The 25231-nt window shown below is 39.3% G+C and overlaps 1 protein-coding gene and 1 non-coding gene across 3 annotated transcripts; both read left to right on the forward strand.

The window, feature by feature from the left end:
• Positions 1–3156: 3156 nt before the first annotated feature.
• Positions 3157–21403, forward strand: LOC126204438 (uncharacterized). 2 transcript variants are annotated; one of them, XM_049938828.1, is made up of 4 exons: positions 3157–3258; positions 13552–13810; positions 13887–13988; positions 21183–21403. In XM_049938828.1, exons 2-4 carry the CDS (start codon positions 13565–13567, stop codon positions 21321–21323), a joined length of 489 nt encoding a protein of 162 aa, XP_049794785.1. In that variant the 5' UTR covers positions 3157–3258; positions 13552–13564; the 3' UTR covers positions 21324–21403. The 2 variants fall into 2 exon arrangements, with proteins under 2 accessions (XP_049794785.1, XP_049794784.1); XM_049938827.1 differs by lacking the exon at positions 3157–3258 and having other exon boundaries at positions 13467–13810.
• On the forward strand, positions 18897–18971 carry Trnas-uga (transfer RNA serine (anticodon UGA)). The gene has a single exon. It is a non-coding gene; the product is annotated as a tRNA-Ser (tRNA).
• Positions 21404–25231: the final 3828 nt, after the last annotated feature.

Here is a 25231-nt window from a genome sequence, read left to right on the forward strand (position 1 = left end):
TAAGCAACAGTGGTTCTTACAGGTAGTGACATCATAGAAACAAAATTCAATAAACATGGTTTCATGTAAGCAAAATATTTGTTTATACATCACATTTTATAGCTTAGAAGTCTATGCACAGCATTTTTATTATTGACAATGTGGTGATGACTAATTTTCCTTCGAGTAATCAACAAATTAAGCTCCGTGTATTAGTAAAAATTTGAAATTTTTGTACTGCAAACATTTCATTGTTTTACTTTCACGTATCTTGTCAGACATCAGTGTGTGTTGTATCTTTGCCTTATGAAGTTATTATATTCCATGAAAGATGTGGAAACACTTCTTATTTACTGTGAGACACAGAAGCACTTTACACTTGGTGCAAAAAATTTGTGTAGTAGACTTAATGCAAACTTTACATCGACCTTTCTTCTCTACCATATCTGCAAAGTGTTTGAACCCATCAAAACGCACATCCATAACTGGAGCTGCACATACAGTCCTTTTTGCTGCAAGAGTCCTTGTCAATATTTCAGAACTTGGTCTTCCTCTCTTCTTTTGGGAACCTGATTCACCCGCAAGCAGTAGACTTGCAGCAATATTAGCTTGGAACTGCAGAAGTGACATCTTTGAGGTTTTGCCACGTTGGACCATTTGACGTCGGTGGAGTAGCCATCCATTGACAACTGCGACAGACAAACACCAGTACACAATGCGCATATACCACTTCCGTGACCTCAAGTTGATATGGTATAGTTCTATCAACATGTCAGCAAGGTCCACGCCCCCCATATGTTTGTTGTACTTTTCCACTATGTAAGGTCTAGGTACATTAATGAATTTCTTTTCAGATGCAGAATAGCGTCTACATGTTGCCATGGGCTCAACACAAGCAAATGTTGACACGAAATTTATGCATTTTCTGTCAAACCAGCATACTAAAGCTACATTGTTTGTTGTTTCCACTCTCCAGTCACAGGAGCCAGATCCAGTTTTCTTGAGCTCCGCTTCAGTTTTCAAGGGACATTTTCCCATCCTGTCTGTCCTGATGGTGCCACAGAATTCAATGCCCCTTTCTTTCAGGGCAATTGCCAATGGTGTAGACGAAAACCAACTATCAGCAAACACTTTGAAATGCTGTATCTCTGGCAAAGTTTCCGTCAATGCCAAAACAATATCCCCAGACAAACCTAATCCTCTATCACTGCAGGTGTTTTTGCCAACATAAAGAAGCACCAGCTCTCGTAGAAGATTTGTAGCCCCACTTGTGAGGCTTATTTCTTATGTACTGTTCCAAACCGCTTCTACCCTTGAATGGTACTATCTGTTCATCAACAGCTTGGTATTCTTCTGGAGGAAGTGTCCTCAATGATGACTGCAATGCAGATAAAAGTGGGCGAATCTTGAAGAGTTTGTCACGATTACTATCAGCATCAGGCAAGTCTTGATTATTGACAACATGAAAATACCACAGTAGCTGGAAGAAGCGAGTTCTGCTCATCACATCAGCTATTTGTGAATACCTACACTCATTCGACCAGTATAAATGAATGGAAGGCATTTTGATTATGCCCATGTGCAGTAAAATACCAACAAACTGCTCCATTTCATTTTTGCTCGTCTGCAAAGAAAATGAATCTTTCCGCAAAGCATAGATATTGGACTGCTCAGCAATGAGTTCAAATACGTCATCATTCATAAATATTTTATAATATTGCAAAGGTGTCATTTCCTCTATCGGTGGTGGTGGAAGTGATTCTTTCCATTCTGTGTCTTGTACCACAAAATCAGTTTTTCTAAATTTATAATCACTACGCTTACATCTATGTTTTACTTGCTGCTGCTGCTGCTGCAATATTGTTGTTGCTTACATCTGATTTTGGCTGAGAATCAATAACTTTACCACTCCTGACTGCATCAGCCTGAAATTTAAAGATATTGACGTCTAAAATACGTAATTATGCTTATAATTATGTACTTTCTCAATATTGTTACTTCTGTTAGTGGTCTCTACCTTTGGAAATTCATATTCTGTCTCTTGCTCCTCTCTAATTGCCGAAATTTCAGCTCCATCCTCCTTTTCCACCACCTGAATGAAATTCATGACAGCTGCTTCGGAAATAGCTTGAGAACTTTCATCAATTTCGACAGTTTCATCTTTATCTTCGTCCCCAGCATCTGATATATCCCCATCAGGGACATCAATGTATGCATTGAACTCATTATCAGGTAAATTCATAATATAATATATTCTCGGTCAGTATCAGTCAAAAAGCCAGACATAGTGATGCAATATTTAAAAAGTGTCTAGAATGTGATTTTATACCTGCAAAGCAAAATTTCAAACACCTACATCAATAGATTTGTAAAGCGACGCATTATATTACGGAATTTCCACTCAATTCCACTGTTGCTTTGAAGCAACATAAGGTTTTGCGCAGTTTATCTTATCTGGAAATCATTATGCAAGTCAAATGTATGATGTACTTATGCAGAAAGGATTGTCACAACACACGATAATTATTTGACTGTAAACGAAAGTGCAAAACTTACGTATTTTACGCGTTTTTTATCATCAATTCTTCACAATGAAGACTCCAGCAACTAGTCACGCTCAACAATTGTTTCCTTCTTCCCGCGCGCTAGTTCCTGCCATCTGTTGTCAGGAACAGTCACTACTGGCATGGAGCTTCAAGTAAACATTGGCAAAGGGTAGTTAAAATCGGTTTGATGCAAAATACATCTATGGAAAGACGATGTTTCTTATAAGCTACGCTGGTAAAGAAACGGTTAAAAAGGGCACGGCTGACTTCCATCTGTACCTTACCTAATCCGATGGGACCAATGACCTCCCTGTTTGGTTCCCTCTCCCAAATCAACAACCCAACCAACCATCTTCTCGCGCTCCGTAAGCGAATGGAAAGGATAAATACCCTAACAGTTGGTAAGTAAACTCTGCCATGAATTTCACCATGTTGATCTAAATGTAATCATGCAACAGTTTTTGGTGTTTTATAAATGCAACCAGACCGTAAAGACCTTGGTCGAGTCAAGACGTAAAATAGTACAAACTGACTACCAAATCCCTCGAGATACGACGTACTATCGATACACGGTCGAACTATCGACTAGCCAGCTAGGATAAAATTCTGCTATCGATATATGTATATGGTGTAACTATCGACGTAATAGGTAACCTGTCCTACACGAAGAACTCAAGAAGTCTGCTGATATAGCAACCTTGGGCTGGCTGGGGTAGCTTATTAACTTTAAAAGGTTATTAAGAAAAATGGCCTCAGACACGGCATCTCAGGACATGCTGTTGCACGCGCAGCTGCTCGCCGACTGACGTCGGCTTTGACTGTAACTACTTATATACACGCGACGCTCGTGACCTTGAGCGGGAACCACCACCTACTCCAGTCCTGTAACCCGGAAGGTGTACACGATCAAAGGCAGAGCCACGTGTGAAAGCACCCACGTGATCTACCAACTGACCTGCCTACACTGTGATGCATTCTATGTGGGAATGACCAGCAACAAACTGTCCATTCGCATGAATGGACACAGGCAGACAGTGTTTGTTGGTAATGAGGATCACCCTGTGGCTAAACATGCCTTGGTGGACGGCCAGCACATCTTGGCACAGTGTTACACCGTCCGGGTTATCTGGATACTTCCCACTAACACCAACCTATCCGAACTCCGGAGATGGGAACTTGCTCTTCAATATATCCTCTCTTCCCGTTATCCACCAGGCCTCAATCTCCGCTAATTTCAAGTTGCCGCCACTCACACCTCACCCACATTCAACAACATCTTTGCCTCTGCACTTCTGCCTCGACTGACATCTCTGCCCAAACTCTTTGTCTTTAAATGTGTCTGGTTGTGTCTGTATATGTGTGGATGGATATGTGTGTGTGTGCGAGTGTATACCCGTCCTTTTTTCCCCCTAAGGTAAATCTTTCCGCTCCCGGGATTGGAATGACTCCTTACCCTCTCCCTTAAAACCAACATCCGTTCGTCTTATATATATATATATATATATATATATATATATATATATATATATATATATATATATATATATATATATAAAAAACAAAGATGATGTGACTTACCAAATGAAAGTCCTGGCAGGTCGACAGACACACAAACAAACACAAACATACACACAAAATTCAAGCTTTCGCAACAAACTGTTGCCTCATCAGGAAAGAGGGAAGGAGAGGGAAAGACGAACGGATGTGGGTTATAAGGGAGAGGGGAAGGAGTCATTCCAATCCCGGGAGCGGAAAGACTTACCTTAGGGGGAAAAAAGGACGGGTATACACTCGCACACACACACATTATCCATCCACACATATACAGACACAAGCAGACATATATATATATGACAGAACCTAGGCACACGTTAGCAATGACTGGAAATTCTCACAAAGTAAACCCACTTGGAACTTTCAGTAAGTTACCAGTCTTTGCTCGGACCATGGATATAATTAGATTTAAAATAAGTGGTACAACTGGTTAACAGATCACCCTCTTTATAATATTAAAGAATACTTTGATTTACCAGATTATTATATTAACTTTTAAAAACTGTTACTGATTTACCATATTATTATATTAACTTTTAAAAACTGTTACTTTTAATTGTATTATTATGTACTGCATAAACTTTGTAGAACTAATATTTAATGCTACTCATTGTACTACTGTGCATTGTATATACTTTATCTTGTATCAAACTGATGTAATCCATATCATTGTGAAATGATTTATGGTGAATAATGATTCTTGATTGTTGACTCACATCTTTTTATACATTTCTGACCAGTAACATCTTTATAAGCAAGATTTTAATAAAAGCTTGCAGGTCATTCAAACAGCCAAACTCGACCTCACCAGTTCCCCACCAGTTTTCAGAGTACTATGTAGTTTATGAAATAACAGTTTGTTCTTATGCTAGTTTTTATGCGACCATCTGAGCCCCAGCCTGCAGCCCACAGCCAGAACTCATAGAAGCAAAATCTATCTAGATCCATTCAGGGAAGTTTGCCACAGACAGTCCCGAAGATACCTGCTCATAAAATGTACTGCACTTGATTCAGATTACATGTCCTGCTATTTGTAGCTTAAAAACTCAGTGCCATTACATTCTACATGTTTCTTATTGTGAATCTGTGCATGATGTAGTTGGCTGTAATGAGCTGTCAGGACTGTGATGATTAATTGCCACCATATACAGTTTTAATTAAACAGAACATATGATTACTGTGCAATCTTATTTAACTGTAGTGTTTTCTCGTCAACCTGAAAAACAGTGTGTTACTCTGCCACCAGACATAGTGACTAATATTGTGTCTTATACCGATTGTCCTTTCTGCTACATTAAACAATTGCTAATTATTTGTTGAGGGTAGATCTACTGCGCTAAAACTGGATAGAAAGATCAGTAACTATTTGAAGTAAGTAATTTTCCTTTAGCTTTTAACAAAAATTTGTGAGACTGGTACTGGCCACAAACAGTAACTTTCAACCATACCAAAGGTGGTGCTAAAGATGGCTCAAATTCAGCTCTATATACTATGTGAACTACATTATTGGAATTATTTCAACTGCTTTCAGCTGGCTTCAGCAACTGAGAGAAGAGGCACTAATTAGCAGGACCAACTAAGCAGGTAAAGTGAATCAGTTTCACCAGGAGGCACATTTGGCTTATCAAATGCCATGGGTGCAGTAAGCATTGCCGCTTATAAAGGAGATCTGACACAGTCCTGGTCAGCACAGAAGCAGCACTAAATTCAAGACCACCTACATAAGGGGGAGAGGAATCTGAGCTACTGATGCCTGCACATTTCCTTGCAGCTGAGTAGCTCACACCACTACCCACAGCTCAAGAACTATGAGCTAGAAAGTACTTTTCCAAGGAATTTCAGTGAGAACAGAAGGTGGTAGAATACTTCTGCAACAAGTGGTAGAAAGAGTACCTAATCCTCCTCAGAAACTTCTGTGAAGCATATCACCCAATGAAAGGTTCAGAAAGACTCCAGCTGGATGATGTTGTTCTTCTAAAGGAGGATGTTCCAGAGGAGAAAGTTGGTTAAAACCTAAAATGGATAGCAATGAAATTTTTAGAGTAAATCCATGTTCACATCTGAAGCACAGACTAATGGAAGATGAATGGCCATTCTTCTCACAGCAGACAGGAAACTCAAATGCACTGAGGCAAAAATTGAAGCTGCATGTAAGATTGTTTCCAGGGCAAGACTCAATATCAAGAGTACACATAAACTTTTAATTAGATCTTTCTGCTGACCATGAGAATTACACCCAGATGTAAACAAAAACTTCTGCATCTACATCTATACTCTGCAAACCACTATGAGGTGCATGGCAGAAGATATGTCCAATTGTACCAGTTATTAGGTTTTCTTCCTGTTCCATTAATGTATGGAGCACAGAAAGATTGATTGTTTGAATGCCTTTGTGTGTGCCGTAATTATCCTAACCTTATCCTCACAATCCCTATGTGAGCAATATGTAGGGTGTTGCAGTATATTCCTAGAGTAATCATTTAAAGCTGATTCTTGAAGCTCTATTAGTAGGCTTTCTCGGGATAGTTAATGTCTGTATTCAAGAGTCTTCCAGTTCAGTTCCTTCAGTATCTCTGTGACACTCTCCCATGGATTAAACAAATCTGTGACCATTTGTGCTGCCCTTCTCTTTACACGCTCAACATCACCTTACAGATGTTAGTGTCAGTGGCTTTGAGAGGTGCTGAAATTGCTTAAACTGAACAAATCTCCAGGGTCTGATGGAATCTCTATTACATTCTACACAGAAAGTGCAGCTGACTTAGCCCCTATTTTAACTTTAATATACTGAAGACCACTTGAACTATATACCATGCACAGTAACTGGAAAAAAGTGCATGCCAAACCTTACTAAATGAAAGGTAGCAGAAGTGAATCACAAAACTACTGTCCAATATCTTTCATATACATCTGTTGTAGAATATTAGTACATATTTTGAGCTCAAATGAAATGGGGTATCTCAAAGAGAATCACCTCCTCCATGCTAACAAACACAGATTCTCAAAACATCAGTAACATGAACCCCAACCCATACTTCTATCACATGGCATCCTGAAAGCCACGAATCAAGCTAGGACAGTAGGTACAATATTTCTAAACTTTCTGAAAGCCTCAATATAATAGAGGGAAACATTCCACGTGGGAAAAATATATCTAAAAACAAAGATGATGTGACTTACCAAACGAAAGCGCTGGCAGGTCGATAGACACACAAACAAACACAAACACACATACAAAATTCAAGCTTTCGCAACAAACTGTTGCCTCATCAGGAAAGAGGGAAGGAGAGGGAAAGACGAAAGGATGTGGGTTCCCTTAAAACCCACATCCTTTCGTCTTTCCCTCTCCTTCCCTCTTTCCTGATGAGGCAACAGTTTGTTGCGAAAGCTTGAATTTTGTGTGTGTGTTTGTGTTTGTTTGTGTGTCTATCGACCTTTCTGAAAGCCTGTTTGAGATATCAAACAACATATGTAGTGAGTGAACTGAGTATTTCTTGGTAGGGATGAAACAACATGTTATCTTGTTGCAGAGTTATCCACAGACATAGAGGTGACTTCAGGCACGCACCTGAGAAGGTAGTTGAAACCCTAGGTGATAATGTTATAAATCAATAACCTGACCAATAATATTAATAGTAATAACCACTCAGATCTTAAAATCTGAAAGTGGTGCAAAGACTGGCACTTCACTAAACTCAGATTAGTAGTATCCTATGACTACAATATCAGTGAGTCCCAATTGGAATCAGACAACTCATGTAAATACTTATGTGCTTGTAGGGATATGATCACATAGGCTCAATAAAAGGTAAAACAGATGACATGACTAATAACATATAATATTTGATGCATACAGAGAAGAGTAGGGCAGGTGATAATAGGTTTGTTTGACTCACAAGAAAATGTCACAGAAATAGTGAAAATCCTGTACTGACAAACGCCTGGAGATAAATGCCAATTATCCCACAAAATCCTACTTATAACATTGGGAGACCAGTTGTAAGTAAAGAATTTAGGAATAAACTACTGCCCTCTATGTGTTGCTTGTGCACAGACTGAGAAGACAATATTATACCGATAACAGTTTTCTTTTTTTTCCTTTATTGTCAGTTCATCCTCCTCATCCCATATGGGCGAGTGATAGGTTGTTAGTTATACAATATTACTCACTTCACCAAGAGCATTTTTAAAAGTGCAACAAGATGGGATGACATGTTATAAAGAAACATTACACACAGTTTTCAAAACAATCAATAGGATGAATTTTGTTGGTGTCCATGTAAAAACACATTACGACTATTTTCTTTTTAAATTAAAAATCAAAAGTGAGATAGCTAAAAAACTAAAATATACACAATTCAAAAATACATTGCAGAATGGCGAAATTCTTCAAAGATAAAGCACTCCACTTTCACTTAAAATCTCTAGGCCCTGCACTGGGAAAGAAGGATTTGAGACAAGAGAATATGTCCCATAGGGTTGAGGGGTGTGTGTAAAAAAGATAGGGGTTGATAGGTAGAAAACTACAGAGATGAAAGCAGGAGTTGGGGTGCACGGTAGCAAGCATTGATACCTCTCCGTGGGTGTCATAGCAACGGAATTCAAGTTTTCGTGTGATACTGACAGCGACGCATGGAATCTGGTGTACCCAATAGTGAGCACCCGCTGAGTCACACTTCCACCATCTCTGGACTACGAGGCACCCTCTGCCACTGCAACATAAGAATGCCGGCAGCAGCGATTAAGCTCACTTGCTCTCAGAGCCATTTTGCTACACGTTACTACAAAAATGCCCCTAGTCATGGCTCCGTCATTTGGGCTTACTACAGAGGCCCTCATTCTTGTTGACATTGATAACTGGACTCTGATTTTTGCTGCATTATTTGTAATGAGTCTTAGTATGCTTTAAGAAATACAAGCTAAGTGAATCTTCTGTTTACTGTGATATTTTGTGTGATAATTGTTTCTGATCCTGTCCAGTTTTCCTATGTCAACAGTTACCACACCACTCTGAGGCCCACCTCTCCTTAACATTGTTTATGAACTCATACACAACAGGGTGGATAGCAGGAAGACAGGAGGTGGGAAGACAGAACGTGAGGATGGAGAGGGAAGATGAAAGAGGAGTCTTGATGCAGTGTGGGACAGATGGGGAAGAATTAAAGTTGGTGGGAGGGATAAATATCAGGATGAATCTCATTCTATGGGAGACAGAGAGTTGGTTGAAGTTGCATAGAGATAGGATATTGAGTGCATGTAGGTTTAGGGATGGTGGGATGGATTTGTAAAAGCACAGTAGCATACAAGGGATGGTGATCAGAGGGGAGACAATGAGGCTATTGGAATCAAGATTGTGGATAGCACAGGCGACTTGGATGTGTTCAGTGTGAGCAAGGAGGGGTGAGAATTTGATGAGCGATAGAGGATCCAGGTGGGGTAAGGCAAATGGATGCAATAAGCAAGACAGTGTGCATGGCATTCGAGGGTTTGGAGAAATGTAGAGAACTTTGGTGGGGCAGATACCTGCGCAACATTTGCATAACAGAGGATGTGTCTTATTGGGATTTTGGGGGTGTGGACAATAGTAGAGGGGTGTAAACCCCAAGTTTGAACAGTTAGTAATTTTATTCTATTCTGAGCTTTCTGTTGCGTGGTTCATAGGTGAGGTTTCCATGTCAGTCCAAAATATTAAAGTGTATTAGTTAGGTGGACAGGATGGTCGTAAATAGTAAGGTGGCTGTCATATAGATGGAAAGTTCGGCAGTGGTTCGTCTTGCAATTATTGCCTAGGTTTTGGAGGGGTTGACCTTGAGAAGTCATGGTTCCACCAGGAGGGAAACTGACTGAGATGAATTTGGAGGGATCATAGAGAGTTCTGCAGTGTAGGGTGGAGTACGAGGAACCTAATTACAGCTCACACTGGGACATTTATACATTCATGCTTCTCGAGCACCGGGCGAAGTGGCGCAGTGGTTAGCACACTGGACTCGCATTTGGGAGGACGACAGTCCGGCCATCCTGATTTAGGTTTTCCATAATTTCCCTAAAGCGCTTCAGGCATATGCCGGGATGGTTTCTTTAACCCTTTCTTTACCGAATTTCGAAGTTTTGAGAAAAAAAATATCTGCATTCGTTTTTACACTTATTTAGGTGCATAAATGTAAAATATGATAAAATCTTTTTTTATATATGTTTTATTCCAAAAAATTTTTAACGTTGCTTTTAAGCAACAGTGGTTCTTACAGGTAGTGACATCATAGAAACATAAATTCAATAAACATGGTTTCATGTAAGCAAAATATTTGTTTATACATCACATTTTATAGCTTAGAAGTATATGCACAGCATTTTTATTATTGACAATGTGGTGATGACTAATTTTCCTTCGAGTAATTAACAAATTAAGCTCTGTGTATTAGTAAAAATTTGAAATTTTTGTACTGCAAACATTTCATTGTTTTACTTTCACGTATCTTGTCAGACATCAGTGTGTGTTGTATCTTTGCCTTATGAAGTTATTATATTCCATGAAAGATGTGGAAACACTTCTTATTTACTGTGAGACACTGAAGCACTTTACACTTGGTGCAAAAAATTTGTGTAGTAGACTTAATGCAAACTTTACATCGACCTTTCTTCTCTACCATATCTGCAAAGTGTTTGAACCCATCAAAACGCACATCCATAACTGAAGCTGCACATACAGTCCTTTTTGGTGCAGGAGTCCTTGTCAATATTTCAGAACTTGGTCTTCCTCTCTTCTTTTGGGAACCTGATTCACCCGCAAGCAGTAGACTTGCAGCAATATTAGCTTGGAACTGCAGAAGTGACATCTTTGAGGTTTTGCCACGTTGGACCATTTGACGTCGGTGGAGTAGCCATCCATTGACAACTGCTACAGACAAACACCAGTACACAATGCGCATATACCACTTCCGTGACCTCAAGTTGATATGGTATAGTTCTATCAACATGTCAGCAAGGTCCACACCCCCCATATGTTTGTTGTACTTTTCCACTATGTAAGGTCTAGGTACATTAATGAATTTCTTTTCAGATGCAGAATAGCGTCTACATGTTGCCATGGGCTCAACACAAGCAAATGTTGACACGAAATTTATGCATTTTCTGTCAAACCGGCGTACTAAAGCTACATTGTTTGTTGTTTCCACTCTCCAGTCACAGGAGCCAGATCCAGTTTTCTTGAGCTCCGCTTCAGTTTTCAAGGGACATTTTCCCATCCTGTCTGTCCTGATGGTGCCACAGAATTCAATGCCCCTTTCTTTCAGGGCAATTGCTAATGGTATAGACGAAAACCAACTATCAGCAAACACTTTGAAATGCTGTATCTCTGGCAATGTTTCCGTCAATGCCAAAACAATATCCCCAGACAAACCTAATCCTCTATCACTGCAGGTGTTTTTGCCAACATAAATTTCAAAATCATACATCATGCCTGAAGCACCAGCTCTCGTAGAAGATTTGTAGCCCCACTTGTGAGGCTTATTTCTTATGTACTGTTCCAAACCGCTTCTACCCTTGAATGGTACTATCTGTTCATCAACAGCTTGGTATTCTTCTGGAGGAAGTGTCCTGAATGATGACTGCAATGCAGATAAAAGTGGGCGAATCTTGACGAGTTTGTCACGATTACTATCAGCATCAGACAAGTCTTGATTATTGACAACATGAAAATACCACAGTAGCTGGAAGAAGCGAGTTCTGCTCTGGTGAATACCTACACTCATTCGACCAGTATAAATGAATGGAAGGCATTTTGATTATGCCCATGTGCAGTAAAATACCAACAAAATGCTCCATTTCATTTTTGCTCGTCTGCAAAGAAACTGAATCTTTCCGCAAAGCATAGATATTGGACTGCTCAGCAATGAGTTCAAATACGTCATCATTCATAAATATTTTATAATATTGCAAAGGTGTCATTTCCTCTATCGGTGGTGGTGGAAGTGATTCTTTCCATTCTGTGTCTTGTACCACAAAATCAGTTTTTCTAAATTATAATCACTACGCTTACATCTATGTTTTACTTGCTGCTGCTGCTGCTGCAATATGGTTGTTGCTTACATCTGATTTTGGCTGAGAATCAATAACTTTACCACTCCTGACTGCATCAGCCTGAAATTTAAAGATATTGACGTCTAAAATACGTAATTATGCTTATAATTATGTACTTTCTCAATATTGTTACTTCTGTTAGTGGTCTCTACCTTTGGAAATTCATATTCTGTCTCTTGCTCCTCTCTAATTGCCGAAATTTCAGCTCCATCCTCCTTTTCCACCACCTGAATGAAATTCATGACAGCTGCTTCGGAAATAGCTTGAGAACTTTCATCAATTTCGACAGTTTCATCTTTATCTTCGTCCCCAACATCTGATATATCCCCATCAGGGACATCAATGTATGCATTGAACTCATTATCAGGTAAATTCATAATATAATATATTCTCGGTCAGTATCAGTCAAAAAAGCCAGACATAGTGATGCAATATTTAAAAAGTGTCTAGAATGTGATTTTATACCTGCAAAGCAAAATTTCAAACACCTACATCAATAGATTTGTAAAGCGACGCATTATATTACGGAATTTCCACTCAATTCCACTGTTGCTTTGAAGCAACATAAGGTTTTGCGCAGTTTATCTTATTTGGAAATCATTATGCAAGTCAAATGTATGATGTACTTATGCAGGAAGGACTGTCACAACACACGATAATTATTTGACTGTAAACGAAAGTGCAAAACTTACGTATTTTACGCGTTTTTTATCATCAATTCTTCACAATGAAGACTCCAGCAACTAGTCACGCTCAACAATTGTTTCCTTCTTACCGCGCGCTAGTTCCTGCCATCTGTTGTCAGGAACAGTCACTACTGGCATGGAGCTTCAAGTAAACATTGGCAAAGGGTAGTTAAAATCGGTTTGATGCAAAATACATCTATGGAAAGACGATGTTTCTTATAAGCTACGCTGGTAAAGAAACGGTTAAAAAGGGCACGGCTGACTTCCATCTGTACCTTACCTAATCCGATGGGACCAATGACCTCCCTGTTTGGTTCCCTCTCCCAAATCAACAATCCAACCAACCATCTTCTCGCGCTCCGTAAGCGAATGGAAAGGATAAATACCCTAACAGTTGGTAAGTAAACTCTGCCATGAATTTCACTATGTTGATCTAAATGTAATCATGCAACAGTTTTTGGTGTTTTATAAATGCAACCAGACCGTAAAGACCTTGGTCGAGTCAAGACGTAAAACAGTACAAACTGACTACCAAATCCCTCGAGATACGACGTACTATCGATACACGGTCGAACTATCGACTAGCCAGCTAGGATAAAATTCTGCTATCGATATATGTATATGGTGTAACTATCGACGTAATAGGTAACCTGTCCTACACGAAGAACTCAAGAAGTCGGCTGGCTGGGGTAGCTTATTAACTTTAAAAGGTTATTAAGAAAAATGGCCTCAGACACGGGTGGTGTAAAGCCAATGCCCATTGCGGGCCGTATGGTCCGCGAAAGAGAGAGACTAGTGGGTATGACAAATGAGGAAAGAGCATGGAGAAAACAATGGTTGCAAGATCAAATACTGTCTCCTAACGAACCCAGGCGTGTACCCGAATTGGAACGAGAGTTAATGAACCCTATTCGAAGGGCGTACAGAAAACCATTGGACGTTATATTTAATGCTCTTAAGCCTACTATTGTGAGTGTTAATAGTGTAGTTGTGATAACCTCATTTAGAATGTTCCCAAAACATTGTATTGTTTGTTTATTTGTAGGGAGAGCGCCGAGCTCAGATTGCACGGTACGTCACCGGAAAAGTCTTTATATCGTTGTTCGTCATATATGCAACGACGTACTACTTCAAATACAATGCAAACGTAAGTTTTCTAGCCGCTATACCCATTACACTTTGCTCGTTAAAATGTTTGGTTACTGATGTTAATCAATTGACATGGTGTTGCTCAGCGTTTGTAATTTTTGTTTGCTCAATATAGTTACATTTGCATGCCATCGGGTTTTAGAAGAGGAGAGAGAACGAGAAAGAGGGGACTGCACAGTGTAACACTGATATGCTGTTCTGAACAGAACTTGTAAATTGCTTCTCAGTTTAAGCTCTGGAGTATTATGTACTCAGCAGCCATATATTGATATGTGAATGTTCTGCTCCACTAAACAAGGAAAAGTTATCTTCTTTGTATGTTATGTAACCTTAAATGTACAGAAAATTAATTTGTACTGAAGTTAAAAGATAAAACTGCCATTGACTCAAAGGTTTGTTTGATAGCTGCAATGTTCTTTTTTAACCATAGCCCTATCGGAGGTGACATGTCATTGTCTTCCTCAGACTTTTGAACAGACTTACTTAAGTCAGTTATAAGGGGACCTACACTTCCATGTGGATTCTGAACCACAATTCAGTTTGAGATTTTTCATATTAACAAGCAATTTCCAGAGGTGAAATTCTAATACTTGACAGTAATGTACCTTGGGCCACTTACTTAAGAAAACAAAAAGTTATGGCATTCATTACATCCCTCTTGCATGGATTATTACCTCCACAGTAGAATGCAGAGATCGACTTCAAGCTCAATAAATAAAATGTGCAAGTGTACATGGAAAAAGTGCCCTTGAGATGCAATGTTGAATGCACTTCAGTTCGTGGCTTCCATCATCTTCCAAAGTCATTAAAGGACTTAAAAATTTAAAATGTGTGTATTTGACCCAGATGTCTTATGAAAGTCACAGACTCATCCATATCAGACACTGAACAAACCTACAGCTGAATCATAACAAACAATTTGTCTCGGTAATCTTTTTTTTCCCCCTACCTTGCTGTGCACTTCAGTTCTGTGGAGGAATCATGGTCTTGGTGTGTCCCCTGCAAAAGTACTTTCTTTCTTCACAGTAAATGTGAATAAACTTAATTTTTTTTTCAAAGAGTGTTCATATTTGAAGATTGGCTCAATTTGGTTAAAATTCTAGAGATTCTATATTTCCTTGTTAAGAAGGTTAGCACAGTCTTCACCAGTATGTGGCACACATTTTCAGCACAATTTTTGCAATTTTTCCTCATGTTGTAGCCTAAGTATATGTCTGCCTGTATTATTTTTACTAAAATACACACATGAGGTAACCCCCAGTCGTTCACAGTAGCATGTGCAAGTAAGAGCTTCTCGGTTTGTATTGCCTAGAATCAAAGTGATGACAACTGGCACTGGTGCAGTGTGTCTCCTTTCTAGGGGCGAAGTGTCAGAGCTCAGACCTCTCCAGAGGTGGGTTATGGGTGTGTGAAGGCTAATCCAACAGTGTGAAGAAGCTGTATTGAACACACCATGTGAATTACAGACAGCAGGTCATATTATTGTGACAGAATATTACCTGAAGAAAGGACACAAAGTATAATGTGGAAATCCTTGCCAATGCATTGTTGAATTGGGATTTGATAAGAGGCAGCAGAGATTTGTTTACAGTGTCTACCCAGCTTGTGCTGTCCAATGAATCACCACATCACAATGGATAATCTGGTATCCAAACTGTGGAAAGTTTCAATGGGATAAACACATACTAGAACAGATTATTGCTCAGCGCTTGTTTCATATGAGAATATATTTAAGAAGGAAAGGGTATTGTGAATGCTGGCAGCATAATATAATTGGATCAAGAGTGCTTTACATCTAGAACTTGTTCCAATTTGTGAAACATCAATGAAATGAAAACGTATCAACATTGCAAGAAGTAATTATATTGCTTTAAATAATGTTTATTCTGGATGCAGTTTATCATAGTGGATCACTGTACCCTGACTTCTGGTGTCATGTTTCATTGACTGTTTAAAGGTAACAACTCGCTCAATTATTCAGGTGCCGATTTGTTAATCAGGGCATATACATTGATTAAGCCATAGAGAAAGGGAGAGATAAAACAGATGTAAAACATGTAATAAATTATTTTGTATCAGACTGGAGCAAGAGTTAAAAATACAGATAGCTGCCTTTTGTAGTAAAAGCGTTGGGGTGGAGGGGTCAGCTCTTGTGGTGAACTTTTGGAGTGTATCTTTGTCCTCAGAGGTGAGGCTCAAAAATTGGGACTTGCCTCCATAATTTTTTCATAGTTGTCACAGCATTTAATATACCAAGAACAAAAGGATTTCATCCTCACAGTGTTATGCTTTTATAAATAATTTCCACTACAGTCTATCTGCACTGTTCTTGTCCCTTTCTGTTTCTGTTTTCTTCCTTCTATCTCACCTGTTAATCTTATGCTGTTATATCTTGTTCCATGTCAGACTGGCCTACCTCGTCTCTACATTGATTCCTTTTGAAATGCTGCTACACATTTCTGTTACATACCGTTATGTTTGACAAGTATGTAACGAGGAAATTGCTGAAAACAATGTTGTTAGGATAGACGTTTCTTAAATTTATAATATTCATTAGCATATTATTATTATTATTATTATTATTAATATTAGTAGTAGTAGTATATGGCTCTGGTAGTATACAAATTTTAATGTTGATTCACTAAGGACATGTGATTCGATGTAAGAGATGCCCTGAAGGTTCTAATCATGCCACATAAAATTATCTTGGTGCTGAGACACTGGACCCACATTTGAGGGGATGACTGTTCAAATCTCCATCAGGTCATTTAGGTTTTCTGTGGTTTCCCTAAATTCTTAGAGACAGATTTTTGCCTTTGGAAAGCGCAAGTCTAATTTCCTGGGTAAATTCTAGAGTGGGATTCCAGTTCTCAGCTTTGAGCCACATCATCATGTGTAATATCATGAGTTTACACTGCAAAGGATATAAGTGGTCTAAATCTATACTCTGCAAACCACTGTGAGGTGCATGGCAGAAGGTACATGCCATTGTACCAGTTATTGCTGTTTCTTCCTGTTCTATTAAAATATGGTGCTTGGGGAGAATGATAGTTTGAATGCCTCTGTGCGTGCAGTAAAATTATTCTAATCCTATCCTCACAATCCCTGTGTGAGCGACATGTAGCAGGTTGTAGTATATCCCTAGAGTATCATTTAAAGACAGTTCTTGGAACTTTGTTAATAGAATTTCTTGGGATAGTTTCCATGTGTCTTCAAGAGTCTGCCATTTCAGTTCCTTCAGTATCTCTGTGACACCCTCCCATGGATTAAACAAACCTGTGATTATTTGTGCTGCCCTTCTCTTTATACATTCAATATCCCCTGTAAGTATTATCTGTTACAGGTCCCACACCCTTGAGCAATATTCTGCGCTGGATTGCATGAGTGATTTGTAAGCAATCTCTTTAGTTGGTTATTGCACTTTCCTAGTGTTCTACCAATGATCCACCTGTTTATCCACAACTGAACCTATGTGATCATTCCGTTTCACATCCCTACAAAAAAAGTGCTATACCCAGTTATTTGTATGAGTTGGCCAATTCAAACAGTGACTCACTGATATTATAGTGATAGGATACTACGTTTTTTCATTTTATGAAGTGCACAATTTTACATTTCTGAACATTCAGAGCAAGTTACCAATCTTTGCACTACTTTGAAATATTATCAAGACTTGACCGAATATTTATGCAGCTTGTTTCAGGCAGTACTTCATTATAGATAACTGCATCATCTCCAAAAAGTTTGAGGTTACTATTAACATAGTCTGCAATGTCATTAAGATACAACATAAACTGCAAGGCTTGCAAAAACTTCCCTGGGGCACACCCTAAGTTACTTCCAGATGATTGATGGTTTTGAAACCCATGCTGTTTGGCATTGAGGAGGTCAGTCACTTCAAGATACCTCATTACATTTGAGCTCAGAACATGTTCTAAAATTCTACAATTAGATGTTACAAGATATTAGATGGTAGTGTTGTGGATCACTTCTACTACACTTCTTGTAGATGGGTGTGACTTGTGCCTTTTTCCAAGAACTGGACATGGTTTTTTGTTCGAGGGATCAGCAGCAGATTCGGTATAGAATATGACAAGGATTCTATTGAGGATTGGAGATTTGTTCAATTTTTGAAATTTTAGCTGTTTCTCAACCCCACTGACACTAATGCTTATTTCATTCATCTTTTCAGAGTCAGCCATTTCAGTTCCTTCAGTATCTCAGACACCCTCCCATGGATTAAACAAACCTGTGACCATTTTTGCTGCCCTTCTTTTTATACATTCAAGGATTAAATTGGGGCAATTCTCCTGTGTTTTCCTTTGTAAAGGAACATTTGAAAACTGAGTACGGCTTTGCTTTACTACTCTTAATTTTGGTTCCTATCTCATTTACTAGGGAATGGACATTAACTTTGCTGCCTCTAACAGCCTTTAAATACAAACAGAATTTCTTTGGATTTTGTGAAATGTCATTTGACAGTATTCTTATTGCAGTAGTCATAGAAGCATCACACATTGCTCTCTTGACAGCCAAGCGTGTTTCATTCACCACCTGTCTATAACCCTCCGCCTTGCTTTACACCTATTATGCAGTAATCTATTTCTTTAGACCAGAATGAGATTCTCACTCTGCAGCGGAGTGTGCGCTGATACGAAACTTCCTGGCAGATTAAAACTGTGTGCTGGACCGAGACTCGAACTTGGGACCTTTGCCTTTCACGGGCAAGTGCTCTACCAACTGAGCTATCCAAGCACGACTCACACCCCATCCTCACAGCTTAAGCTTCTGTGAAGTTTGGAAGGTAGGAGACGAGGTACTGGTGGAATTAAAGCTTCTGTGAAGTTTGGAAGGTAGGAGACGAGGTACTGGCGGAATTAAAGCTGTGAGGATGGGACGTGAGTCGTGCTTGGATAGCTCAGTCGGTAGAGCACTTGCCCGTGAAAGGCAAAGGTCCCGAGTTCGAGTCTCGGTCCGGCACACAGTTTTAATCTGCCAGGAAGTTATTTCTTTATACATTTCTTTACAGTGACTGTATACCATGGATGTTCCCTCCCATTATGAACTATTCTACTGGGTACATAACTATCCAGTGAATGGGCAACCATTCTTTAAAACTTTAGTAAACTTGAGCCAGAGTTCCTGTACACGGTGCTGACCTGTGCTAGAAGTTTCAAGGTCATTGAGATAAGACATTCTGATTTTTTATCTAGTTTACTGAACGTATATATCTTTCTGGTTGTTTTAGTTGTGCTTTGGTAATCATTGTTGCCACAACTGTGTCATGGTCACTGATAGCAGTTTTGATGTGGACATTCTCAAAGAATACAGGTCTATTTGTTTCCATTAGATCCAGTATATTTTCATCATGATTGGGGTTCTTAACCATCTATTCTAGGTGGTTTTCAGAAAAGGTATTTAGTAAAGTTTCACAGGGTGTCTTATCACACCTATCACTAGCAAAATTTTAATTTCCCCTATTAATTTTTGGATGATGAAAGTCTCCATCAATGATTACAGTATGATTGTGAAACTTACGTACAAGTGAACTGAGGTGTTCTCTGTTATGAGTTACATCAGGAAATGAGTCTGGTGGGAGGTAGAAGGATCCAATTACCATTTTATTGCCCACCCCTGATACTGAGTCTTTTCCAATCAATCTCATATGCAGCTTCAATTTCTCTCTCAGTGGATTTGAGTTTTTTTATCTACTGTGACGACCACATACATTTCCAATTTGCCTATCCTTTTGATGTACACTTAAATTTTCCCCAAAAATGTCACTGCTAGCAGTTTCAGGTTTCAAATAACTTTCTGTACCTAGTATTATTTGAGCTTCACTGCTTTTCTTGAGTGCTTCAGACTCTGGGACCTGTTTTTAAATGTAGTCTGTGGTTGTCTTAGAAATTGGTATAAACTATTCTGTTTATTTTGAATTTGTTGCAATTTCCGAGAGTGGGGTCTGGCGGAAATCTAAGAGCACATCTTATGTTGCTACGAGTGAAATGAGCAGCAGTCTTATTCAAAATCTTTGTTTTCACAAATATTTGACTCTTTTTATGTGGCATGATTACTTACAGAATTTTATTTCATTCCTAGACCCTCACTACTCTGTTTACTTCAGCTATACAGCTCAATTCAGATTTTCAGTTCCACATTTCATTTTTATTTTTTTACTTTTTTTTACAGTGTGTAGTGCGATTTCTTCTGGGATTTAATTTCTTTCATGTTGCTCTGTGTACTTGAGCTATATAGCTCAATTCTAGTTGTTGTTTCCGTATTTCATTATTTTTGTGGTTTTTAGCTATGTTTGTTTCCTGTTTGTTGTTTCATATATTTTACTGATACTGTGATTCTGAGGTTTTTATGGTAACTTACCAGCCAGAAGCCCATTTTCCGGTGGTTGTCCCATTAGTTTATATTTATTATTAAGAATTTCTGCAATTCTATAATTTGTGATTACTTTTTCTCATGAAAACTTTTATGAGTGTTGGTCGCCATTGTGAAATCTTGTGTGTGTGGCATCTTTGGATCCAGTATAACGTCATCGGTCAAAGCTGAGTGATGGAATTGTAGAGCAGAATTTCCTTCCTCAATCTGAGCGTTGGCTCCGTTAATAATAAACCCGTTGCCAGTCAGACATTACATCCTAATCTTCCTTAAAGATTAAAATTCTTGGGCAACAGACATCTATGATGTGTTTTCCTTCAACAGTTCCATTAATTGTAGCTTGCTCATCAGTAGATGTTCAGATGAAGTGTAGGTGAAAGTACCTGTTGGATTTTTTTTATATTTATTATATTTTGGTTCTCATAATTTATGTGAAGAATGTGGTTCTTCAATTTCTCCCAATGTACTTCATGACAAAAGAGTTCACGGGTGAACAGACGGTTGTTAGTGTCCAACAGGCACAATATTTCGGCAAGTGACCACATTGCATCATCTGGTGCGAACGAGATGATGGCGCCTGATGGTGGCAATGTGGTCACTTGCCGAAATATTGTGCCTGTTGGACACCCAACTGTCCACCTGTGAACACTTCTGTTATGTGAAGAATGTTTGGTACAATTTGCAGGGTGCTCTACTTTAGTCACTTATAATTTCCTTTTGATTGGCAGTCAGCATCGCATAGTATTACTTCATTGTCATCATTCATAAATCTGGATACAGTGTGATTCCTGGTCTGTTTCAGGATTGGACAAGGAAAGGAGGCTGGAGAGTACTTGTCAGCCGCAAGCGCGTCGTTCCCGGAGACCCAGAATATCCTAAGCTGTCTGATAGACAAGTGCCTGCAGACTACGCTTCCAGGGGCTTCAAAAACTCACCTATATAATCAGTATCTTCAATGTAGAAAACTTCACTGTACAGTAATATTATGCTATTGTAAAATAAAATGGAGTTTGTTAGTTTTGATCTCTAGAATTTTTGTACTTACAGAAGTTTCTCACATTTACCGTATTTACTCGAATCTAAGCCGCACTTTTTTCCGGTTTTTTGTAATCCAAAAAACTGCCTGCGGCTTAGAATCGAGTGCAAAGTAAGCGGAAGTTCCAAAAAATGTTGGTAGGTGCTGCCACAACTAATGTCTGCCACCAACTCTATGTTCTGAATTTTTTCCTTCCTGTGAGAAGAGATGGTTGCTAATAGGAACCTTTATGAACTGTGAATCGCATGCAGTATTTTCTTCACCACAAGAATAATACGAATATAAACATTTTGCCATGTATTGTTTCATGTTTGCTGCTATCTCATTTAAATCCTGTCTGCCTAATAAACTACGAAACTAGAGTGAGACAACAACAAACGCGGAAGAATATACATATCATGTCATGTTTATATTCATATTATTCTTATGCCTAATAGTGATACAGTCAGAAATGAAGCACAGCAATTGACTAGATTTTTAAATCTAAGATGACTCTAATTTCTGTACAGAATGATATGTACTAAAGAGGCGTCTGCAAAGATTTTCAAACGGAGAAAAATTTCCACTAAACTCTTGTTCAGAACTTCTATCATACGCAGTATATTATTTGGTTCTCGTTGATCACTATCAAAGAAAGCAGCAGTCTCTTTCCATTGTTTCGCTAAAGAGATGATTCTTCTCTCACTTTTTTAATTGTAAGCGTCAGTAGCGTGCACAAAAGCAAGCCATGCCGCGAGCGGCGACAGGCCGTAAACACTCACTATCAGAATGCGGCAAACAGTGCATGACACAGTACAGTAATGCATTTTCAGCTTAGAGTGACGTAAACACCTATAAAAAGAGAACGGCGCTTATCAGATCAAAGAAAAATAAGCAATCAATTCAAACAACCAGACGAAGCACATGAGAAGGGGAGGGTACCTGTATAAATACTGACGGAGCGCCTGATGCATAGCAATGGCTACCTGGTAAAGCTTAACTGCTAAGCTTACGACTCGAACCAAAGTACTGTAGCTGTATCGTCATTCATTCGACCTAAACTGTGTCTCATCTTACAATGGACCAACTTTGTTTCAATTTGGATGTGCGGCCTAAAACTTTTCTCTCCCCTTGAATTTCGAGTCTCATTTTTCAGGTGCGGCTTAGATTCGAGTAAATACGATAAGTTATTAAAACATGAACTGTATGAGATGAGTATTGCAACCACTTTGATGGTTGGCAGAAATGTGACATAATTGTCAGACTGTCTCATATACATGCCATAGTTGTTTAGTAGTTCTGTAAGTGACACTGGCAAGAGGTTGCAATATTAACAGTGCCATATACAGATGACGATGGCTAATCTTGACTATTGTGATATTGCAACAATGGAAACTCCAGGTACGAAGATCAACAATATAGGAAAAGACAGATTGATACTTACCGTAAATAACATGTTAAGTTGCAGACAGGCATAATTAGAAGACACTTATGTAAAGCTTTTGGCCACAGCCTTTATCGGGATAAGAGAAACGCGTACCATTCATATACACAAGCAAGCATACCTCATACACAAGACTGCCAACTCCAGTGTCTCTGGAGATGAGGTGTGCTTGCTTGTGTGTACGAATGATGTGTGTTTCTCTTTTGCTGATGAAGGCTGTGGCTGAAAGCCTTATATAAGTGTCTTTTAATTATGCCTGCCTGCAACTTAACATATTGTCATATTTACATGCTTGTCAGAAAGAACAAACACGATCGGTCCGAGGAGCGTGCATGGTTAGCTGAAGTGGTTAAAGTGACTGCTCTCAGTATGTGGTAAATCTGGACCTGAGTCCTGATCACAAATTTTAGTGTGTCACTTTTGGGTACCTAATACAGCTCATGTCAAGGATTTGCAGTCGGTGAATAAATTTGGAAGTATTGAGAGATTTACTGCATTCTTGTGGTGATTGTATCATAAAAATCTGTGTAAAAAGAAGAATGTGAAGTGAGGTGGTGAATCTGTAATGAATTTGTTGTTCAGTATTTCATCCTTTGCACTGCTTATTGAAAATTGCATTCTATATCTGGAAAGGGAGTGCAATATTTTTTATTGTGCACATTGCAGTGTTTGTGGCAGACTAAAAGTGGAACCATAGCAGGCAGAAGAATAATGTTCTTTCTAGGTTTGCATAGGAAGCATTGGACAGGTGGCATTCACACACGCTACAAACAGCATTGGTGGATGATGGCAGTGTTGATTCTGATTTTGTTGGATGGCAATAGCTAAAATTTTCTTAACTCATTTTGGGACTTCTAATGTTGTGTGAAAAATGAGTAGATGAAAACCGAAGCAAGGTATTAGTGGTGGCACATTATTGTGTATATACTTTCTGTGTTTGGTATTATTGTGAGAACTTTTTTGTAATTGAACTGTTCAGTGGTTGACAGCTACATGGCAAGTATGAAAGTGTCCTGAAGTTTGTGTCAGTGCATGTGCGCACCCACACACGTGCGCATGCATGCACACATGTGCGCACGCACACACACACACACACACACACACACTCTCTCTCTCTCTCTCTCTCTCTCTCTCTCTCTCTCTCTCCTTCTCTCTACCGGCTGAACATGCATTGCCAAGTCTGCAGTTTGACAGATAGATTGGGGTGAAGGGTGCATCAGGTGGATTGTGCCAGCTGAACAAGTATTGCCAAGACTGCAGTTTGACAGATTGGGGTGAGGGGTGCATCAGATGGGATGGGTGGAGGAAGACATGAAGTGTGAGGATGAGGGAAAGGTGGGTGATGGCTTGGAAGGAGGCAGCAGGTGTGCAGGAGAGAAATGTGACACATGGGCATTGGAGCCAGTGAGTTTGCATGATGCATGATCAGGAGGAGTGGGTTGGAGAGGGGTGGCACGGCAGAGGAAATGTACACTATTGGGTGCAAGGTTGGGTGCAGTGGTTTAACTGAGACAGACCAAAAGGATTATGGGAACAAAGGATATATTGTAAGGATAACTTCCATCCATGTAGTTCAGGAATCTCGTGTTGGGGCAATGATCCAGAGGGCACAGATTGTGAAGCAGTATTGTGGGCATGTTGTGCTCGAGCAGCACGTTGTGCAACTGAATGGGCAACTCTGCTCTTGGCCACAGTTTGGTGGCAGATAGTCATTGTGGTGGACAATTGGTTAGTGCCCACTTAAAATGCTGTGCAGAAATTGCAGCAGAGCTGGTATATCACATAGTTGCTTTCACAGGTGGCCCTACCGGTGATGGGATAGGGTAAACGTGTAACAGGACTACAGTAGGATTTGCTGTGTGGGTGAATCGGGCAGGACTCGCACCTGTGTCTTCCAAAGGGATCATATCCCTGCGGATTGGGAGTGGTGGCATAGGAGTGGACCAGGATGTTGCATAGGTTGGGTGAACAGTGGAATACTAATTTAGGAGAGGTGGGAAGGATTGTCTCATTCCAGGGCATGGCAGTAAAAATTGTGAAAACTGCCATGCTGATTGATTCACTCATTGTAAAAAGAGAGAGAGAAATGATCCAGGAGAGAGTAATTTTCAATGATTGCCTAGTACATTCTCAAATCATATGCCAAGGGGTTTTACTTAACTTTTAAAACCAATCAGAAATAACAGCAATAGTCAGTTATAAACTATATATGTGGTATGTATTTATATAATATAAAGCACACTGTATGTTTAGCAAACACAGATACTCGTCATACATGTTACACCATTCTTACTTGTATTTCGTAGTAAATTATGTATCATGAAGTCCTGTTAAATAATTTCTGTGTCCGCATCTGTAGCGTAGCGATAGCTTTACCGCCTACCACACAGGG

Source organism: Schistocerca nitens, chromosome 9 (assembly GCF_023898315.1).
Source record: "Schistocerca nitens isolate TAMUIC-IGC-003100 chromosome 9, iqSchNite1.1, whole genome shotgun sequence".
Classification (NCBI taxonomy): Eukaryota; Metazoa; Arthropoda; class Insecta; order Orthoptera; family Acrididae; genus Schistocerca; species Schistocerca nitens.